Source organism: Macrobrachium nipponense, chromosome 19 (genome assembly GCF_015104395.2).
Source record: "Macrobrachium nipponense isolate FS-2020 chromosome 19, ASM1510439v2, whole genome shotgun sequence".
NCBI lineage: Eukaryota > Metazoa > Arthropoda > Malacostraca > Decapoda > Palaemonidae > Macrobrachium > Macrobrachium nipponense.
In genome coordinates this window covers 85,819,575-85,843,529 of record NC_061088.1, presented here as the reverse complement: position 1 = coordinate 85,843,529, position 23,955 = coordinate 85,819,575, and the positions used below count along the sequence as shown (strand labels likewise).

General features: G+C 37.9%; 1 protein-coding gene across 2 annotated transcripts in view; it reads right to left on the bottom strand.

Annotated features, from left to right (window-relative positions):
• The window catches only part of LOC135218774 (protein FAM185A-like), a 31,575-nt gene extending 8,037 nt beyond the window's left edge, over window positions 1–23,538 (bottom strand). Inside the window, exons 1-4 of one of the 2 annotated variants that reach the window (XM_064255230.1) lie at window positions 22,775–23,538; window positions 13,113–13,366; window positions 2,205–2,373; window positions 3–202 (exon numbers count right to left, since the gene is read on the bottom strand). In XM_064255230.1, coding sequence (XP_064111300.1) covers window positions 3–202; window positions 2,205–2,373; window positions 13,113–13,334 — 591 coding nt within the window. In that variant the 5' untranslated portion in view covers window positions 13,335–13,366; window positions 22,775–23,538. The remainder of the gene's footprint in view (window positions 1–2; window positions 203–2,204; window positions 2,374–13,112; window positions 13,367–22,774) is intronic. The other variant, XM_064255227.1, reaches the window with a different exon arrangement.
• Window positions 23,539–23,955: the final 417 nt, after the last annotated feature.

The window sequence follows — 23,955 nt, the reverse complement described above, 5'->3', positions numbered from 1 at the left end:
ACAGTATTCTTTGCATTTACAAAAAGGTTTCCTTGTAGTGTCCCATCGGCAATGATGGATCCCATCTTAGTGGTTATATGAATATTATGACTTTTGAGTCCCTTTGTGTTAATATTGCCATTAAATGTATTAATGTTTACTTCATCCCCTTCCATTCCATAGATGTGTACACCAGCATCATTAAAAAGTTTTATTTTCAGATCTGAAAGAGAAAAAATACATCAAAATTACTACTACATCAACTCAAAATAAGGGAAGTCTTTGCAAATGATACATACCGTATGTAAATTCCAAACAAAGAAAAATCTTCCACGTGAATAGGTAGTTCTATTTTTATTATGAAAGTCAGATGCTTTGTTCAGATAATGTTGAACTAGAGTAGAATAAGACTGTCAGTTTGGCTTCAACAACAACAGAAGAAGCTCTATAATGATTTAGTACCAAAGCAATATTTAATCGGTGTTACAAAAGCAGTGTACTAAAGAGACTTTTTAAGCTAGTGATGTTATTCTACCATGACACTATAGAGCTAGAGTGAAGGCAATAGTAGGTATATTAGAATATTTTGAAATAAATGTTTATCCATCAAAGATCAACACTGAACCCTTTGCTGTCTATCATAGTAACAGAAGCAGCAATAAAGGAGTGGAGTAACAGGGGTCCCTGGGAGCTGAAAATCAACATAAAAAAAAAAAAAACTGATGATGAATGCCAGAGAAACAAAGGAAAAAGAACATTCAGGACAGTGGCCATGTGTTTGTCACAGAAAAGGTGTGGGGGTGAACCCAGTATAGTACTGTGTACTGAATTTAACAGTAACAGATGGGGTCGCAAGAGGTACTCGGGAATACGAAATATTTGAGATTTTCAATGCCCCAAATGCATTAAAAGATCAAACATGGAAGCAAGTGAAGATGAGATGCCATGTGAAGCTGTGATGTCATATATAGTTATTGTAAATCTAGCTGACTTGTTCAAGCAAATCAATAGAATAAATTAATATAATAATGAAGACCTACTTGAAATAAAAAGGCTTGAAAGATGGGTGATATTCACAACAAAAAATACTGTCCCAGGAATCACAGTTCTAGTAATGAGGCAAAGAACTTTTGCATTACTGTATACATTAAATGAATACAGCAAGTCTATTTGTCTCCATACTAGCTGAGTTAGCATTATCAAATTCTTTGTAAAGCGTATTACAGGTGTGAAATTCAAAGAATATTTAGGATATATATATATCTATATCTATATAATATATATATATATATATAATATATATATATATATATATATATATATATATATATATATATATATATATATTATATATATATATATAATATATATATATATATATATATATATATATAATATATATATATATACATATATACATACTACAGTAATCCCTCAATTATCCAGATCAACATTATCTGACACACCCGGACCAAGGGCCCCAAAGATATAGGATATGTATATATTCAAAATGAGTTTGAAAAAAAAAAAACTACCCTTGAAGGCTGCGTGACCTCACAAAAATGTTGGTACAAATAGACTGAGAAAGGTAGTGCACACAGGTAAATAATAAAAGTGAAAATTATTTTTATGGTGTTATTAGAATTACTTTGATAAAAGTGTGTAAATTATCATATTGTGTTACATTTGAGGAAAAAAAAAGGATATATTTTTTTTCTGAACAATACAATGTAATTTAGTCAACGACAAGTGTAGCCTACTGAATGAAGCGTTTCTTACGACAGATAAAGAACGGGGTTGGTTTTTTAGTTTTTAAATGTATTCGAGTTTATTTTTGTTACAAATATCGGAAAATAAGGTATACAATTGCCTTTTGCTTAAGTTTTCAGTGTAAAGTGTGATGGTGGTTGTTTATAAGAATATTAGGTAAGCATTCACTACTATGTGGTATTGATAATGTTAGCTGAGGAGTGGTTGGGAGTTACCCCTGCACAACTCTAGATTTTTTTACTAGCCATTATGTGACAGGTCCTTGTCTCTATTAATCTTGATAATTCAGAAATTATGTAAAGTAATAAGTGGGAAAAATCTTATGACCTACATGAGAAAACCCTTCATTATTCCTTTTGATGATAAATAGAGTAGTTTATATAGTACTTTTATATAAAATACTATGAAACTTCATGAATATACACAAAGTCTCTCAGTTCTATAAATATTTTTACCATATTTAATTGGGAGGTGGACTTCACAATACATTGCATGGGACTCAGGGAAGGCATTTATCGTCAGGACATCTTTCGATTCTCCTGTAAGTTCAATATTAACGTCTTTGCTTGATGCAGCTGAATCTCCATAAACATAAACGAGAGCTCTGTCAGCATCTGGATATTCCTGGAACACAGATAAAATAAATACAACATAAAGCATTCATGGCATGTTAACAGCAATGCAAAAGTAGCATAAATGTTGAATTCTTGCAAACGTTCAAGAAAACTGTGTAAAATTTAACATCTGCAAATTTATATCTAACAACCATACTGACACTGCTGCAACAACGTCTTCTTGCTAAAAGCATTACAGTTGGTGAAGAAAACACTATTACATTTCTTACAAAAAATATATGACTGAAATCCTTCATGTAGGAGAAGTTGATAATCATATTAAGTGTTACATATACACTCAAAGACGCACAAAGACTGACTGACCATTACCATTTACAGTGGTCCCCCCGTATTCGCGGGGGATGCGTACCAGACCCCCCCGTGAATAGTTAGAATCTGCGAATGTTTGGAACCCCTATTAAAATGCTAAAAACAGCCTATTTTGTTAGTTACAACTCAAGTAAAACCCACTAAAAATTTTCCTACATGGTTTTTTTAATAGTTTTAACACAAAAAGTGCATTTTATGATGAGATTCATAAAAAAAACCAGGAATTTGAGGATGCATAATGGTCTACCTTTGTACACATTTATGCTTAATGGTCTACCTTTGTACTAAGTTTAACGTAGTCTCTTCTACCATACACGTACAAGGGTTAAGTTAACAAGGTAGTGAGAAACACTGACAGCCAGAAACACAGAAGATCCTTCTTCATGCTAATCTATACATGACAGTCTACCTTTGTATGTACTAAACTGAACTAAAATTCCTTCAGCAGTATAAGAGGACATCAGTGTCCTCTTATATAAAATCAATTCAACTGGGTATGAGACTTGCAATGAGAAGCTAAGCATGGAAAATATACAGGTTGTCAGACAGACAAACTACTTTCATGCACATCTTGGCAAGGCAGTCTACCTTTGTAGCTAGTTTAATAGAAATGCCTCCAAACATGTTGTGAAGACTTGGTAAGTGCAAAAGACCCACTGACAGACAGATGTATAATCTCCAATGTGTCCATTTATGCACGAATGTCTACCTTTTTACCAAGTTTAACAAATATCTCCTCAATCAAGTATGAGGAGTTGCACTGACAATCCCCCCTCATTATGGGACCACCTTGACGTGGTGAAAGGGCTCTCGAACCTCAGGAATCTCTTCCCAGGTTCGAACCCAAGAGTCCCATATGATAACATTATATATTTTTGAGTTAACTTCTATGGACTTTTCCATTTTTGCCAAAATTTTTGAAAGCAAATAAATGAGAAAACATGTCATGGCTTAATGTGGAGTTAAATCCGAAGCTAAAGTGAGAACTGTGGTAGATCCATCACCTACCCGACAATGGTTCGGACCTGTGTTTTTTTCCAGGCGGAACTATTCTGTGGAGCTGGACCAACTGGATTCCCAGGGGGGGCCTGGTCTTCTAGGAAATAAGAAAACTGCTCGGCATTCTATCCAGTTTGCTCATAATGTGATTAGGATGGGGATAATTGTATTAACGTAATACTCTTAGTCCTAGCAAGCGGGTTCTGCTTACACTTGGGCCATACTAATCATGTTATGCCATCCCCTTTTGGGGAGGGTAGGGATGCGGACATTTGGGAGTCCTTTCTCACTTGTGCCATTGGCGGAAGATTTAACTTCGCGAAGGGCCCATGATATCTTTTCAAGATTTTTTTTTCTTTTTTTTTTTCATAAAACTCAAAATTTATGAATATTGAAATACGTAAATGATTTGAGTACCCCTGGACCCCATGATGGAAAAACTATGGCACAGTTGATGATTTTGGCATGTCACTCCCGAATTTCCTTGGTACTGCCACAAGTAGTGAAAGTACTATAAATGATACAAAGGAAAACCCTGTTCCAAGTAAAGCAGCAGAGGCAGAAAACCAAATAGAGTGCATAAATAAAAAAGAAACAAAAATAAATTGGTAAACTCCAATATCGTAACAATGGAACCCTATATGATGAACAATAATTCTGAATTAGAGACAAATAATCCTCCTAACAATACAGAAAAATATAAAAATCATAATAGACAAGCAACATACATAAAACAGGGACCAAAAAGAAACAAACTTAATCCCACATCAGTACATTTTGATGACCTCTTTGGACCAAATAACTGGTCAAGATTTCTAGTCCTCAAAGCTGACAACAAAGTCTCAGCAGCGATACTAGAAAACAAATTACTTAACATATATCCAACACAAGACATGGAATGCAGACACAACAAGGACAATGAATGGCTTATCCTAGTAACCAATAAAGAGCAGTCCACTGCCTTTTTAAGTATAACAGAAATAAATACGTATATAAAAGTAACAATTACAAGCCACGAAACATTGAATTATGTACAGAGTACAATCATCCTACCCAATAGCGAGCAGGAGCTTCCTTCAAAACAACTACTGCTAGACTCTTAAAATCGAGATCTAACAATATTCACGATTTACAAATATACTCGATTTCAAGTAGGAAAGATTAAAATAAAAATATCAACATTGCCAAAATAAAATTTACAGGCCAAGACCTACCATTTAAAATAAAAATTCTTGGACAAAATAGAGAAGTTCATCCTTTTGTTCCAAAACCATTACAATGTACACAGTACTCAAGGTATGGACACACATACAAAAGATGCCGTAATAAGGCTATATGTGCAGTCTGTGCATCAGATGACCATAACACTAATTGGAACTGTAATCAACCAAAATGTGTTAATTGTGGACTAGCCCATCACGCAAATCTAAGGAGTGCTCATTTTACCATATAACACAGAACTTCATGTTGTTAATAAATAGGACAGGAACGTCAGTCATGGAAGCCAGACTTGAGCTAAAAGTAAGAGGAGTTAATAATCCATCCAAAACCCCCACCTTTTCAAATGTGACTAAAAATCAAGATATCAAGCAGCACAATAACAAACAAGATAATATAAACATAGAAACTAAATTTAATACTAATAATACTGAAACCCAAAATAAAAGTGATATTACAACAACCAATACCACCACTAACATAGATGATTCAGTTATCCACGGAAAAGAACTTCCAATGGAAGAGGAGTTAAATAATGATAATTATCGAACTGGCAAAAAGAAATTCTGGAAAGAACCCCACCTAAGGGAAAAAAGTAATATTGAAAATTACAATCAATCCAAAGAAACTCCAACTACACCAGGAGAACATTTTAAAAAAGATATTAAACTAACCTCAGCACAAGTGGAAATACACAATTACCCTCAATCTCAATCAAACAGCCAACATCTGGACAGTAAAAGATCACTCTTTACAATTCCCATCAAATAATTTTAATGAAAACCATACCATTAACCAAACAAAAATAAAATAAACTATTACCCCCCAACCATCCACAAGACCCAAATATTCCATTAACAACAACAAAACAAATAACCCCTCAAACCAACAGTCCTTATCACTACAGAAAAGGACCAATAAAATTACAAAACCAGAAATTTCTAAAGCTAGACCAAATACTTCTGAACCAATAATTAACATTACCAAACATGCTTCATCTTGTGGTTGTAATGAATGCTTTGTAAGTACATATAACCAACTAACTACCAAGACAGAGGACACATACGAAATTGTATAGACAATTTTACTAAATTAACCCTTAAACGCCGAAGCGGTAAAAAAAAAAATGTCTCCCGTGTGCCGGAGACGTTTCAGAGTGAGCGCGGAAGCGGAAAAAATATTTTTTTCAAAAAATCATAGCGCGCTTAGTTTTGAAGATTAAGAGTTCATTTTTGGCTCTTTTTTTTTGTCATTGCCTGAAGTTTTAGTATGCAACCATCAGAAATGAAAAAATTATCATTATCATATATAAATAATGCGATATATGATAGCGCAAAAATGAAATTTCATATATAATTGTATTCAAATCGCGCTGTGCGCAAACGATTAAAGGTAACAAGTTACTTTTTTTTCGTTGTAATGTACACTAAATTGCGATCATTTTGGTATATAACAAATTGTAAAACGATAAAAGCAACACAGAGAAAATATTATCACAAAATAATGCATGAATTCGTAACGCACGGACGTAAACATATTTTTTCAAAAATTCACCATAAATCTAAATATTGTCCTAGAGACTTCCAATTTCTTTCAAAATGAAGACAAATGATTTAATATTACTATACTGTAAGAATATTAGCTTACAAACGCAGTTTTCGACCATATCTGACGAGTTTAAAGTTGACCGAATGTAGAATTTTTTTTTATATATATTTTTTATATGCAATTATTTTGGAAATAAGAAAAGCTACAACTTTCAAATATTTTGCGTTTTATTCTACATGAAATTGCGCACATTTCCATATATAAAACTCTATGAAATGCCTAATATGAAACGGAGCAAATATTCCGAGAATGGGACTTACAAATTTCGGAGATTTGTGGCGGAGAATCCGCGCACGGAGGGAGGGAGGAAGTTTTTTTAAAAATTCACCATAAATTTAAATATTGTGCTAGAGACTTCGAATTTGTTTCACGATGAAGATAAATGACTGAATATTACTAGACTGTAAGAGTTTTATCTTACAATTGCGTTTTTTTTCGACCATTTCAGTAGAGTCAAATTTGACCGAACGTGGTTTTTTTTCTATTTATCGTGATTTATATGCAAATATTTCAAAATGAGAAAGCTACAACCTTCAATTCAAATATTTTTTGTTGTATTATACATAAAATTGCGCACATTTTCATATATAAAACGTTATGTAACGGCTAATTTAAAATGGTGCAAACATTACCACAATCGCACGTATGATTATTTTTTCGGACGTAAAGAAATGTTTTTTTTTTTCATAAATTCATCATAAATCGAAATATTGTGCTAGAGACTTCCAATTTGTTGCAAAATGAAGGTAAATGCTTGAATATTACTAAAATATAAGCATTTTAGCTTACAATTGCATTTTTCGACCATTTCGGTAGAGTCAAAGTTTCCCGAACCCGAAGTTTTGAAAATTTGTCACTTATCATTTTTTATATGAAAAATATTTCAAAGCTGATAAAAGCTACAACCATGGGTTTGTTTTTTAGTTGTATTGTGCATGAAATTGCACACATTTTTCATATATAAACTTTTATGTACGGCTATTTAAAATGGTGCAAACATTACCACAATCGCATGTATGATTATTTTCGGAAGTGTTTACTGCGCGGACGTAAGGAAAAAAGTTTTTTCATAAATTCACCATAAAATCGAAATATTGTGCTAGAGACTTCCAATTAGTTGCAAAATTAAGTTAAATGATTGAATATTACTAAAATATAAGAGTTTTAGCTTACAATTGCGTTTTTCGACCATTTCTGTAGAGTCAAAGTTGACCGAAGGTTGAAATTTTGGCACTTATCGTTATTTATATGAAATATCTCAAACTGGATAAAAGCTACAATCATGAGTATTTTTTTTTTTGTATTCTACATAAAAATGCGCACATTTTCATATATAATACTCCATGTAACGGCTAATTTAAAATGGTAAAAAAATTATGTCAAAGTGACGAAATAATTTCCGAGATGTGTCACAGATACTTTTTAGTGCGGCAAGAAAGAAATTCGCGCTTGCGCGCCTGCGTAACGACTGTAAACAAAACAACACCTTGATCCGTGAACTCCCAGCATCCCCCAAGGCGCGAGATTCAAGAGTTTTCGGCTGGTAGGCCTAAAAGTATTTTTCCGCGAATTTTTAAAAAAACTTTTGTATGTCGACGTAAAATACGTCCAGTCGGCACCCGAGAGACAAAAAATGTCGACGTAAAATACGTCCAGTCGGCGTTTAAGGGTTAAGGAGGTGCCCTTTAACACCCCAACATGAGAACGAATTATGTTCTGAATCCTCAAAATACATAAAGGAAATTATAAAATAAAAAATAGACCTGTTAATATTCAATTATGAAAAACAAACAACTGCAGAATGTAATAATAAAAAACTAACATATCAAATGCAATGATTAAAAAACCACAATAAATTCAAATGCATATAAACTACGAGGCAAAGTAAAATCAGCAATCAATTTACAGAATTTAACACCAATTCCTCCCAATAATGAAATATAAAATCATTCAATGGAATATAGTAAATGGTCTCTTAACCCGACTACGTCTGGGTGAATTACAAAGAATCATACGAGACCACAACCCAATGTGCATATGTCTATAACATATAGGAAGTAACCCTACAAATATCCAACACTATAAAATTGCCTGTTATTCACCAACTAACGGTGGAAAAATAGGCACAGCCATATACGTTCATAATAGCATTACATATGAACCTTTCGACATACCATCTATGCCATATCAAATAACATCAATTAAACTGTATATGACTGACAAAAGTAAAATCACTATTGTAATTTATATAACCAACCAAATTTCAATGCAAATTTTAGTGATTTTTCTGAACTTATTAGCAAAAGTATACAGGAACCCCTACTTATAGTAAGAGATTTTAATGCACATAATCCATTATGGGATACAGTACTAATAACCCCACTGACACATCCAGAATCAACATAGAGAATACTATAATGAAACATAACCTGTGTTGTCTCAATGAAAGTGAAGTTCCAACATATTTTTCAAATACACATCTAACCTTTCGTCAACTGACATTTCATTATGTTCAAATGATGTAGCCGAGAAATTTGAATGAACGTCCTAGACGATTCATAAACAGGTGACCAGTTTCCCATCCTCTGAACTACTTAAGTAATATCAAAATATTGCCACCTACAAGATATAATATTAAAAAAGCTAACTGGGATAAATATTTCCTATTCACTCGAAACATACCACCATTCCCACATAATGAAGATCACAATACAACATGTGAATCCTTCTCAAACTTCATAATAAATGCTGCAGATAAAAGTATTCCAAAAACCAAATCACATTCCACAAAATCGCCTGTCCCATGGTGGAACCCAACCTTAACAACCTTAAGTAAAATAAAACATATATTGGGTCGCAATCTTAACAGACTCAAAACTCGCCTTGAATCACTGAACAAAATGCCCTATAATATAAACATATTAAAAAAAATAGTTATAACAAACATAACAATTAACCACATTAAACCACTATATAACAAATATACAGCCAAATTTAGAAAAACAGTAATACGCAGCTGAAAAAATCGCATCATAGAAGGAATATGTCTCAAACATATCTTCAAACACATCCATAAGGGATATCTGGCAAAAGATAAGGAAAATCAATGGAAAACACATAAGACCTCCAAGAAGTGCAATACAATTAAATGGAAAAATATACCATGATACTTATGAAATATCAAATATAATTGGAAAGCATTTTGAAAACATCAGTGCTTACTCCAGCCTAGATACACATTTTCAAAATATCAGAAAACAAGAAAATATAATACTCAATTTTGAAACTCTTGAAGACCTGGAATATAACTATATTTTTAACATGGATGAACTAGATAATGCCATCAACTCTTGTCATCCCTCCGCACCAGGATATGATAAAATATCATTTGAAATTATAGAAAAATTAGCTCCTATAGCTAAATCATATTTATTAAAATTTTATAATAGTATCTGGCTAAAACGTGTCTTTCCTGATAAATGGAAACATGCCATAATAATTCCAAGATGCAAGTAATCCATCCAATTATAGACCGATATCTATAACAAGTTGCCTATGCAAAATCTTAGAAAAAATGGTTAATGCACGATTTACGTATGTAATAACCAAAGAATCCATTTTAACACCAACACAGTCTGGTTCAATAGCTGGCAGATCAACCCTAGATCCCTTAACACATTTAGAAGATCATATCAAAAAAGGCTTTGAACAAAAGAAATTCACAGTAGCTACATTTTTTTATATAGAAAAAGCATACGATACAACATGGAAACATAACATCATGCAAAAACTCCACTCCAAGGGACTAAGAGGCCACTTATCAATATTTATTAAGAACTTTTTAACTAACAGAACTTTTCAAGTAAGAGTAGAAAATTCCTACTCAGTAACCTATAAACTGGAAGAAGGAATCCCTCAAGGTAGTGTCTTGAGCTGTACATTGTTTGCTTTAGCAATCAATGACATTACTATAAATTTACCAAGTGGTGTAAAAAACAGTTTATATGTTGATGACTTTGTCATTTACTATACCAGTAGTAATTTGAGACATGCTCAGAGAGTTCTCAGTACTGCCATTTCAAATATATGTAGTTGGATAAATTCAGTTGGATTTAAATTTTCAAATGATAAAACAAAAGCAATCGTCTTCTACAAGGACAAAAGATGGATGAAGAACCAGACAATCAAACTTCACCTTTATAGCACTGAAATACAATTTTGTACAAAAATCAAGTACCTAGGAGTGATATTTGATCAATAGTTAAATTGGAAAGACCACATCAAATACATTAAAGCCAAGGGCATCAAAGCCCTTTCCATATTAAAAAAGTTATCACACACTAATTGGGGAGCAAAGCAAGACATTTTATTAATGATATTTAAGGCAACAGTCTTATCCATAATAGATTAATGCTGTCCGATATATTCATCCGCCTCAGAATCTGCATTAAAATCTCTCGATGCAGTGCACCATGAAGGCGTGGGATTGTGCACAGGAGCATTCCAATCGTCCCCAACAAACTCACTTTTGGTAGAGGCAGGTGTTTTGCCCTTAAAACATCACCGTATTTTGATAACAATACGAAGAGGTCTTTCAATGCAAGCGGGATCGTCTCCTGTAGCTGACTGCTTCCAAAACTGTAATCCAGTAACAGCAGTTAATAGTACTAGCTCTTTCCCAAAAAGAGCTAGATACATAATGAACTTGCATAACATGGATCCAATTTTTCACCCACCAATAGAATTGCCACCACCGTGGATTTTAAATCGAATAAAGATATGTACCTCCCTTTCTTACCTACTCAAAAAGCAAATGACAAGTACAGAAATGTACAGCAAACATGCTTTGGAGCACATTAGAAGGAAAGGAAACAAATTTATGGTATATAAAGACGGCTCCAAAAAATAATGTTGGAGTAGGAGCATCTGCATATTCGAAAAATATGTTAATAAAAAAAAGCCTACCTTTAATATCATCAGTATTTACTGCTGAAGTCACAGCCATACAGATGGCTCTTGATAAGATATCTGAGGCAAAAGCAAGTGTCTCTTATTTTCAGTGACTCACGTAGCGCTATAGATGCTATAAGACATGCTATAAGACGGTATAAATCAGGAAACCAAATAGTGCAGGAAATACAAATAAAAATTCATCAACTCCTCCAATCAGGATTATCAATGGAAATATGTTGGATCCCAGCACACATGGGAATGAAAGGAAATAAATATGCAGACTCAGCTGCCAAATTAGCCTGCGCTATCCCTCCAACAATTACACATGCCCCATTGTCAGACTGGGTAAAATCTGTTAAACCATTGATTTATCAGGATTGGAAAGGAGAATGGGCCTCGGTGCCAACAACAAATAAACTTAAAAATATAAAAACTGACGTGTATGCATGGAGGACATCCTCACAGGAGGAAAGATCAAAAGAGGTGATACTAGCAAGGCTCCGTATAGGACACACAAGATTCTCGCATGGTCACTTGATATCAACACCACATGCTGACCCAATGAAGTGTAGCAGATGTCAAACACCCATGACAGTACAGCATTTACTTGTTGAGTGCCCAAATTGGACCCAGCAAAGATCTATTTATCTATGGAATTCAAAAATGAAAAGTATTCTTGCTGAAAGCAAAGATTTTTCAATTAATAACATCATAAATTTTTTAAATAAGACAGGTTTCTCAAAGTCTAAATTCTTACAAAATTAATTAATTAATTTATTTTTTATTTTTATTCTATTTTTCATTTTGTATTTTTTTTTCTCAAGATTGATCCCTGAGAACCAGCCCGAGAAGAGTCTACTTGAGACTCAGAGGTCTGGAAAAACTAACCCCTATGAATAATAATAATGCACTGACAATCTAAGTGAAAGAGGGAAATACAAGCAAGTCTACCTTTGTGCAAAGTTTGACAGATATCCCTTTATTCACATAAGAGCTGTGACAGTAAGTGTGACAAACAGTGATGGATATATGAACAATATCCCTGCAAGCACATGTATGTGTATCTGTCTACCTTTGTCTGAAGTTTGACTGAAATCCCTTCAGTAGTGTAAGGGGAGCCGAGATAATGAGTCAGGTATGGGACATGAAGCTGGACAGCTAAAAGGCTGATCTCTTATCATGCCGATCTATGCTTGAAGACCTTAATTTATCCTAAGCTTGACTAAAATCCCACGTAGGAGTAGCTCTGATGAAAGCATAGGTGTGGCAGACAAACTGCTGGAAAAACAGTAACCCCTACCTTTGTCAGAAGAAGACTAACAAACAGTGCATTTTAGGAGAATAAAATCACTGCTTCAAGGAACATCACTAGCAAAATAAAATAAGACCTTAGTCACCAGGACAAATTCAATCTTGAACTAGATTACACCAAAACTGACTCCAAAGACCTTAAGCTTTATACATGAATCTTCCATACAATATAACATGCAGTATGAAGTGACAATTTCAGTTTCACAAATGTGGCATAATGAGCCCAACAGAGGGTACCTCAAATTAATGAGAGAGAGAGAGAGAGAGAGAGAGAGAGATGGAGAGGAGAGAGAGAGAGAGAGAGAGAGAGAGAGAGAGAGAGAGACTTACATGAGGATTGGCAGGTTTTATGATGCAGCCAACATTGCCTGTGGTACGAAAGGTTCCAAATCCAGGATTGACGTGAAATTCTTCCTTTCTTAATTGAACAAAACCATCAGCTTTCTGTGAGAAATATTGACAGCTTTGAGAAAAATAATTTTGCTTCTTTAGTGTTGCTCTGATGCATTTTGTCATGAAGATTGGATGTATTTTTCTTGTGATGACCCTCATTCTCTATAAAGTTTCAGCTTCTCTAACCAGGTCTGAAAGTATAGAATATGTGGTTAGTATTCATGTGCAAATCTCCCATAAATCAAGTTGTCAGATACAGCAGTATTTAGAATGCTATTTTGTAATCTGATTTACATGAAGCAAAACCATAATAGACTGTAATCCAATGTTTTGAATATGATTATGAAGAACTGATATTTATTTCCTCTGCAAATGCTAGGTTAACAATTTAACCCACTACCTAACACTAATGGAGGGAACTCTATTGGAAAACATTTTTGTGAGGAAGAATGACTAAAAAGGTGCAACAAATAGTAACCTAATCTCATTACCTTACCTAACCTTAGAGGTATAGCCTAGCTTCCAATTAAAGTTGCCTTCTTCATTTGACACACAAGTTAAACTGCTAAAAAGTGTTTGCAATAGAAATAGTATATATAAAAATTTTCATACTTATAAAGTATCTGAAAATGATATTGTTATGTTACAATAAAGTTTCATACATACTTACCTGGCAGATATATACATAGCTAAGACTCCGTCGTCCCCGACAGAAATTCAAATTTCGCGCCACTCGCTACAGGTAGGTCAGGTGATCTACCGGGCCTGCCCTGGGTGGCAGGACTAGGAACCATCCCCGTTTTCTATCATATTTTCTCTCTTCCACCTGTCTCCTGCGGGGAGGCTGGGTGGGCCTTTAATTGTATATATCTGCCAGGTAAGTATGTATGAAACTTTATTGTAACATAACAATATCATTTTCATACAATCAACTTACCTGTCAGATATATACATAGCTGATTGGCACCCTTCGTGGAGGGTAAGAGACAGCTTCTATATGGAATAGACAGGTAAACAACATATGTTGTAGGTATAAATAAAACCTTGGTTCCTACCTGATAGGTGGTAGACTTCGTGGGTGTTTGCCCAGTAGTCCTGCATCACCTCAAGAAACTTTAGCGAGATATATGATCTATGGCCAAGAGTTCTTGTGGGTCTGCCGATGGGGTCTTAACCCACTTACTCGGCAGAGCCTAAAAGGACTTTGTCAATGGGTGCTGATCCACTTATATGACATACACCTTATGAAGGAGCACACACCAATCCGACCACCTGATCCTAACCATACGTTAGAACTACAGATTGTTAAGAGTTATCCCCGAACTCGTCACAACAATCGTAACTCAAAATCACTACGCACACATACATAATTTTCAAAAATTATTACTCAACTAATTGGATATGACAAGAATTTTACTGAACAACATAGACGGCCGCCCGTGCTAGCCTAAGTCCTCTATTGTTAGAAGAGACTCGACCATATCCAAAAAGAAGAAAAGTATAACATTTAAGGATTGGTGTCTGCTCCCGTACCCAGAATCGTATCCGCTGATACGAAAGGACCTAGAGAAAAACACTTCTCATATGTCACACAACGCACGTCTTTCAAGTAATGAGATGCAAATACTGAGTTGCATCTCCAAAATGTCGTATCTATTATGTTTTTAACGACATATTCTTATGAAACAAGAGAGACGTCGCTATAGCTCTAACTTCATGAGCTTCTATTCTCAACAGTTGTAACTGTTCGTCAGGACAGCCTTATGAGTGTCTGTAATGACGTTTCTTACAACGAATGCCAGCGCATTCTTGGACATCAGTCTTGTGGGGTCTTTTACCGCGCACCAAAGACCTTGTCTAGAGCCTCCCATTCGATGCTTTCTCTGAAGGTAGAACTTCAGAGCTCTAACAGGGCAGAGAGACCTCTCTGTTTCTCTGCCTACGACTTGACATGCCTTTGACTTCGAATGACTTAGGCCAGGGATTCGTAGGATTCTCGTTTTCCGCTAAAACAGGGTCTGAAACGAGCAAATCGCTGAGTCTCCCTTGAATGCTACTTCATCCTGCAGAGCATGCAATTCCCTAATTCTCTTTGCCGTAGCTAAAGATAATAGGAATAGGCATTTTCGGGTAATGTCTCTAACGATGCCCGATGAGGAGGTTCGAATCTTTCCGATGACAGATACTTTAGAACTACGTCTAGGTTCCAGTTCGGAGGTACTGGTTCCTTATACTTTGAAGTCTCAAAAGACCTTATGAGATCGTGGAGATCTTCATTATCTGACCCGATCTAATCCTCTGTTCCTGAATACAGCCGAGAGCATACTTCTATATCCCTCTATTGTGGATACGGCTAGATGAGATTTTCCTCTACGGAATAGCCGGAAATCCGCAAATTTCCGCTATAGAGGTAGTGGAGAGACAACTTCTTGATCTACACCTCCTTCTAAATACCTTCCACTTCGACTGGGTATAACTTTCGTAGTGGAGGTTCTGCGTTCTCTCGCGATCGCGCTTGCTACTTCGCGAGAAATGCCTCTCGCTCTGACAAGTCTTTCGATAGTCGAAAGGCAGTCAGAGCGAGAGCGGAGAGGTTTGATGGTTGTATGAGAAGATCCGTCCTTCCGGGTAGGGATCTTGGAAAGTCCTACGCTTCACTCTACCACCTCCTTGAACCATTCCTGGGCCGGCCAAAAGGTGGCTATTAACGTCATCCTCGTCTCCTTTGACGCCACAACTTTTCATTACTAACCCCCGATTTTGAATGGGGGAGAAGCATAAACGTCTCTCGAGACAATTTAGCAGGAAGGGCATCTACCATAAGTGCTCTGGGATCTTCCACGACCGAGCAAAACATGTGAGCTTTTTTGAAATAAATGTTGCGAAGAACTCCACCTGAGGAGTTCCCCACAGAGACGAGAGATCGAGACACACTTCCTCGTGTAAAGTCCATTCTGTATGAAGGACCTGGTTCCTCCTGCTGAGCCTGTCCGCCCTCACATTCCTTTCTCCCTGTAAGAACCTTGTCATCAGGGAGATGTTACTGTGATACGTCCAAAGTAATAGGTCTCCTCGTGAGCTCATAAAGGAACGAGGAGTGCGTCCCTCCCTGTTTCCGAATGTAGGCAAGAGGGGTGGTGTTGGGCGTCAACACGTCCCCGTACTCCTCAAGAAGAAGGTTAGTCAATCCCTTCTAGTTAGACAAACCTTCTCTTCCACTATATTCGTTATCCGAGTTTTCCTCTAACTCGGGATCTAAAAGCGTCTCCGCTCTCCTTTCCGAACATTCTTCTTCTTGCGGAAACAAACTCCTAACAGGAGAGGGGCTAAGGGAATGATAATCCTTCCTCTTTCCCGCTCTAATATTCTTGGAAGGCGTCATAAGCTTCGGCTTCTCTAGAATTTTAGAAGACTCTTCATGCTTACATGACCGCTTCCCGTTTGCCAAGCGTCATGGATGACGTCTTTTGCTGACGTCTCGATGACGCTTCGCGCTTGGAAGATGCTCAGCTCTCCAAAGGCGTCCTCCTTGGCGTCATAATATTGGACGGAGCGTCATGTCTATGCTCCGTTTCCAATGACGCTTCGCTTCTAAAGACGTCTTACTTCTCTCTGGCGTTACGAAACTCTCGTAAGCACCTGTTCTCTCTCTCGCACTAGACGCTTCTGTAAGACGTTTTAGCCGTTTCCCGTCTGTATGACGCTTGTCGTTGAACAGGTAAGAGAGGACGAGCTTCTTAATTGGAAGCGACACGTCCTTCCGACGTTGCGTTCGAGATGACCGTTGCTCTTGAACTGCTATAATGATTCTCTTGACGCTTCTCCACGTCCAGTGCATGACGTCTTTCGTCATCACTCGTGGAAAAAGGCAAAGGGTACTTCCGCGTACCCTTCAGGTGACGCTGACGCCCCCTTCGCTTTCTTGCTAGAAGACGGAGAGTCATCTGAGAAACTCTCCGGACTAGAATCCCTGTCAGGCGTCATATGGCGCTTCAGCGGTTTCGACAAGTTCGATTCCCTCCACCCTCGTTTAGGTGAGGGAGAGGGAGAGGACGAGAAACACTCGCGAAGGACGCTTTCTATAGTGCCCTTGAGCCCGCCTGCAACGAAGCAGAGCTAGCTTAAGGAACGTCTGACTGTTGGGGATTCCCCACAACCTCCTTAAGGCTTTCGACTTTCCTTCTCCTCTGTGTTCGTGAGCTTGGAAGAGGTCTAGGCTTGGGAGTGTCGCAGGAGCCTGGCACCTACTGGTGCTTGGAGGAGAAATGTCTCATTTTCCCTTTTTTAAAGGACGAAAGGCGGACCTACCTCTCTTCTCTGGAGCCTTCCTTCTTGCGGGAGGTCTGGAGATCGGACCACCTCGAAAGGGCTGCGTAGAAGTGCTAGGTCCTTTCTTGTCCGATACTAAAGCAGGTTTCTTCTTCCTAGCTGACTGCGTCAGAAGATTCTGCGTCGCCTTCTCAGTTAAAGAGTGAGCCACGTCCTTCACTAACTTAGAAGGGAACAAATAGTTCGAAAGAGGTGCATATAGTAGAGCTGCCCTCTGCGCATGCGAGACTGCCTTTGTTAAGAAGGCGCCCTACACTGTCCTTTTCTTCTAAAGACCTGCTCCAAATAATGCAGAGACTTCCAAAGATCCATCTTGTACTGCTTTGTCGATGCACGACAAAATGCATAACAGGGCTTCAGGTTCGATTCCCTGCGAATCGTGAGCTTTCTTGGACATCACCCCAAGGGACCAATCCAAGAAGTTGAAGACTTCCAATACATGGAAAAGTCCCTTGAGGAGATGATCTAGTTCCGAATACTCCCAAGTAATGCGGGCAGAATTAAGACTAGGACGCCTTGAAGCGTCAACTAACGTCGAAAAGTCTGGCCTCTGTAGTAGAAGGGAGAGCGATACCCATATCCTCCCCCGTCTTGTACCATATGCCTCTTTTCCCAGCTAACCTTGCTGAGGCATGCAAAATACTGTCCTGGTTAAGTCTTTCTTCGACTTCATCCAGGCGTCTAAGGCGTGTAAAGCCCGCTTCATCGAGATGGTGGGCTTCATCTTCAGAAAAGACGAAGTCTTCTTCACCTTCGCACTCGAAAAGAGCGAGCGCGGAGAAGGAGGAGCAGCCGGAGTCAACTCGTCTCCGTATTCCTCCAGAAGCAGGGTAGTCAACACCTTATAGTTGGACAAGCCCTCTCTTCCAAGATCGTCATCATCCGAGTTTCGTTCGAACTCGTGATAATCCTGAGTTTCTGTTCTCCTTTCAGAACTTTCCTCTTCTGGGGGAGACAAACTCCTGATCGGAGAGGGGCTAAGGGAATGAAAGTCTTTCCTTTTTTCCCGTTCTGATCGACTTGGAAGGCGTCACAACCTGCGGCTTCCTCTCGCGCTTTAGAAGACGTCATGTATGACGCTTCCCGCTCTCCGAGTCGTCCATGTATGACGTCTCTTGTTGACGTTTAGATGACGCTTCGCGTTTGGAAGACGCTTCGCTTTCTAAGGGCTTCCTACTCGGCGTCCACAATCTTGGACGGAGCGTCACGTCTAAGCTCCTCTTGATTTTGACGCTTCACTTCTACAAGACGACTTCCGAGCAGGTGCGAGAGGACGAGACTTCTTAATAGGAAGCGTCACGTCCTTCCGACGGGGCGCTAAAACTCACAAGAGATGACAGTTTGTTCCTGCACCGCCATAATGATATTCCTTGACGATTCTCCGACGTCTAGTGCCTGACGCCTTTCGTCATCACTCGGGGAAGAAGCATGATGGGTACTTTCTCGTAAGCGTCAGGTGACGTTGACGCCACCTTCGCCTTCTTAATAGCCGACGGGGCGTCATCCGAGAAGCGCTCCGGCCGGGCTAGAATCATAATGTCTTGCTTCATATGACGCTTCAGCGGTCCTCGATAAGTTCGACTCCTTCCACCCTCGTTTAGGTGAGGGAGAGGGAGAGGACGAGAAACACTCGCGAAGGACGCTTTTTCTATAGCGCCCTTGAGCTGGCTGCCATGAAGCAAAGCTAGCTGAAGGGACGTCTGAACGTTGGGGATTCCCTCCGACCTCCTTAAGGCTTTTCGACTTTCCTTCTCCTCTGGGCATGTGAGCTTGGAAGAGGTCTAGGCCTGGGAGCGCCGCAGGGACGATCAAACGCCCCCTCCACAACACTGATAGGGCCCACTTCACTAAAAAGAAAATTTTCACTATCACTAGCCTTACCTTTCGAGTCCGCCATCTTGGACTTCATGTCTCGAATCGTCGCTTTCAGATTGGCGATTTCCGATGCCGAATCCGAAAAGACACTCTGAGAATGAGATTTATAGAATCTACAGTAGTAGGGTTAGAATTATTATTGAAAGGCTCAATAGGCCTTGAATTCACACCTTTCAGCCTTCTAACTCTATCCCTCTCTAACTTCTTCAAATAAGAAGTCAAAGTCTTCCATTCTTCTGCATTCAAACTCTCGCATTCCTTACAAGTGTTAATAGCAGAACACTGCACCCCCCTACATTTACGGCATACAGTGTGAGGATCAACCGAAGCTTTCGGTATCCTCACCCTGCAGCCTACATTCACACACCTTCTCACACTCACATTAGAATCAGACATACTGAGAAAAATCCAAAAGAGTTATTCCAAAAACAGTCCACAGTAGCGAATGCAAAAAGAAAACACGATCCAAATACGTCACCAAAAGTCGAAAAACGCTGATCAAAGTGTTGAAAAATGAATCCAAGTCAGGAGGTAATAACAACAATGTTGATACCACCGGCGACAGAGAAAATATTGATAGAAAACGGGGATGGTTCCTAGTCCTGCCACCCAGGGCAGGCCGGTAGATCACCTGACCTACCTGTAGCGAGTGGCGCGAAATTTGAATTTCTGTCGGGGACGACGGAGTCTTAGCTATGTATATATCTGACAGGTAAGTTGATTGTATGAAAAGCCAGTTTTAGAATAGATGTCAAAGGACTCATTTCAGGGCAATGGATAGGCTGCATTAGGGTAAATGACTGACAGGCGACACAGCGGCCACCTCTCTCGGAACGTGCCACTTCCAAAAAATGCACTGAAATTATGCCATTATTTTGTAATTAAGGAGAAAACACTTATTTAAAGAGTAGCGTAGAGGTCTCGGTGCACTGCCTGGATAAGCCACAACACTTGACTGATGCTCATGGCAGCGAATTAAAGTACTTTTTTGAGAAGGTGGCTGCATTCCAGAGTCGGTGGCCGTTGTGTCACTGTTCGGTCGTTTACCCTATGTACGAAAATCCTCAGTTTTAAAAATCCATTTCCTTAGTTTTTTAAATTTTGGCACCTAGGCAATGGAGATACTATAAATTTTTACTGGCCTAATAAACTAGCATTGAGAGAGAGAGAGAGAGAGAGAGAGAGAGAGAGAGAGAGAGAGAGAGTGAGAGAGAGAGAATACATTTACATGTGAAAAGGTTTAGGGTAAAACACCGCGTGGACTGGCCCAACTCACTGACTATCACGGCTGGCCTCCCTCCGAAAAAGTACTTTTAACGCGTCCTGACACCGGAGATGGTCATCAGTCACTAGTTGTTGTTGGCGAGAGAAGGAGCTAAAGACCGCTACTCTCCTTTCGTAGCAAGTATTTTCTCCAAAGTTAGAAATTAAGGCCATATTTTAAGATTTAAACAAGAGGGTAAGGAAAAGGGTGGCCAACGCAGTGCAAACTTCACCAAAACGCTTTCAAAATTTTTACTTACAACTCAAAATATTTAGAAGATTGATGCCATCTCGATGTTTGCGGAGTCGCATGTGTCAATAAACTTCCCATTTCCTGTGCTAAATCCACACACCACTTGTACCCATAGATGCTGGGGCACTTTCATCACAACAATCGTACACCTGAACTCTTACCAGCACTTATTTGTACTTATTCAAGGGGACTACGGCATTCTTTGCGGCGTTTTGCGCTCTTCAATTGTTTATCAGTGTTGTCAATTGGTATGTGTTTACCCTCCAAACTAGGTATAAGACTTACACAAAACCAGGAAAATAAGTGAAATTAGCATATCTTTGTAGGATATATACATATTACAGCAATTTTATCGTTACTGCATTACTATGACGACTAGAATTCATGGGAACAGTTTGTAAATGCATCGGCGTATGTGTGACGCTCCACTAGATTGGCAACGATGAGTAATTTTTCCTCGCGTCGTCTCGCATCGTAAAGTTTTTATAAACATCCGAAATATTTGTAATTTTTTGGGGTTTTAATTTGGTTGGCAAAAAATAAAAAGGGGAAAAAACCAAATTTTAATGACATGAATTAAATAAAAATTTTGAAGTAACGTTAAACTAAATAATGAGTAAAAGTAAATAATTAAGGGAATAAAACTTTGCACCTCATATTCAGTGTTGTCGTCTGCTGCTCGTAACTGTGTTTGTGGAGTGAGTACTTAGGAACCAGGAACAGCAACGTGGTTCAAGTGCAATGTGGAGTGAATCAAGACCAAAATGTGTATAGTAATTACAATCAAATAAGTACTGCGGAGTTTCAATTGTGATGGCAGTAAGGATAAAACCACCGATTACAAGGTAAAAACGAATTCAGTTCAAACCATGACCCCAGGAATAACAAGTTTCATACTTTCACTAATATAGGCAACAAAATGTTGTTTCATTGTGCTGATTACAACTGCAATCTTGAGTAAGATCAATAAACGTTACATATATAGTACGCTAACACTGTTCAAATGAGAGCTGGGAAGGCTGGGAAAGATGGTGGATTATCCGTGATTAGACCGGCCAGCCTGATGATAGCCGCCAAATTGGATTTCAAAACTGCCTTGAAAACATATTTTAGGAAGAGCGTCACATGCTTATTAGTTCGTATGGGGCTTTCATATATCATATTATGTTGACGAAACTTCAATCTTTTGAATGGTATGCTTAAAGTTGTAATTGTATTCTTGTTTCATCAATTAAATATCGAGTGAATAAGACCTGGCCAGCGTGATGACAATGGATCGTCCGTGATTGTTTACCCTAACAAAACAAAACCAACCCATGAGTACGCTTGCATATAGCCTAGTATATTACAGACAACCTAGCCTAGCTTAAGGAAAGAAAGAGAAGAGATAGAGAAGAGAGAGAGAGAGAGAGAGAGAGAGAGAATATCCCATCTAGCTAATTGTGAAAAGTTTTAACAAAACAAAACCAACTTCGACTATGCTTGCATAGGCTAGGTATACATTAAAGACAGCCTAGCAATGCCATGAGAGAGAGAGAGAGAGAGAGAGAGATTTGTTTGATTAGAAAAGGCTGCAGTGCATAGTCTTGATGTACTTTTAGTATAACCTTTTTCCAAATACTATATTAGGCTACACCAAATTTTCAATTTACCTAAAAGTTCTCTAGGTTAAACTCTTTAATATTCACAATTCCCACAAAATTAGTATAAGGTTACCTAAATTTACATAAAATTATATGTTAAACTTACACAAAATTATAGGTATGTTAAATTTACACTAAATTATAGGCTAATTTCATACATAATTAGCCTATAAGCTAAATTTAAAAATAATTAGATGTTAAATTTACACAAAATTATAGGTCAAATTTACACTTACCAAACCTTCGATCACCTTAGCTTTACGCAACCTGAACTGAAGAAGCTTTTGGTGCATTAGTAGTAAAGTCGAATTGAATTCTTTGCAACGGCACATTGAAACGTCACTCCAGTTTAATACATATTTATACTAGTTAATAACAAAAAACATCTCTGGTTTCCACCGTTTTGTAATAAACCTGTTTTGTCACAACCCATCGACAGACAAAGTTCCACCGGGAAATTGGTTTATATGTGGGAAATATGGAGGAAATATGCATATAACCGGTTTCCCCATGAAAATATGGAGGAAATGTGCATATAACCGGTTCCCAAATGAAAATTTGGAGGAAATATACGTATAATCGGTTCCTCATGAAAATATGGAGGAAATATGCGTATAACCGTTTTCCTCATAAAGATATGGAGCAAATATGCATATAACCGGTTTCCCACGAAATATAGAGGAAATATGCATATAACCGGTTCCCCATGAAAAAATGGAGGAAATATGTATATAACCGTTTTCCCCATAAAGATATGGAGGAAATATGCGTATAAACGGTTTCCCAATGAAAATATGGAGGAAATGTGCATATAACCGGTTTCCCCCAACTAACAGCTATGAAAATTACGATACTAATCTGTGGTTTCATGGGATTATGTGTTTCAATCAATGAGTATTCTTTTACTCGCTAAAAACATGTTTCAGACGCACATAATCGATCACTGGTATCACTCAGACAAATGCACTGAGGTTACCAAAGAGTCACTGAACTGAAAGATAAAATACGCCTGTGACTTAAAACGTACGAGTCCCCAACTGTGGACAACCTAAACCTAAAGTGAACAGCCGCCCTCGGCAGTCGGAACCTAGACTATTTTTTATAAGTGCTTCAGTAGTTGTATTAAAGTGCCCCCGTATTGTGGTAAGGAGTGTTTCTTCATTTATCAGCCTCAAGTCCTGAAATGGCAGACAGGCTGCGCATTTTATTGTCGCATTATGCCCTAGTACTAACTGAATGAATTAGACCTGAATAAATTAGAATAAATTGAGACGGGAGAGGTTCGAATTATATCTTTGTTTTAACTCACCACCTCCTATAGCTAAAGAGAGTTTTTGTGTCCAAAGTTTGTACGGCGTCTATGTTTGTGTCTTGCTGCTATATGTATGTGTAAGTGTTTACATAATAAAAATATGGA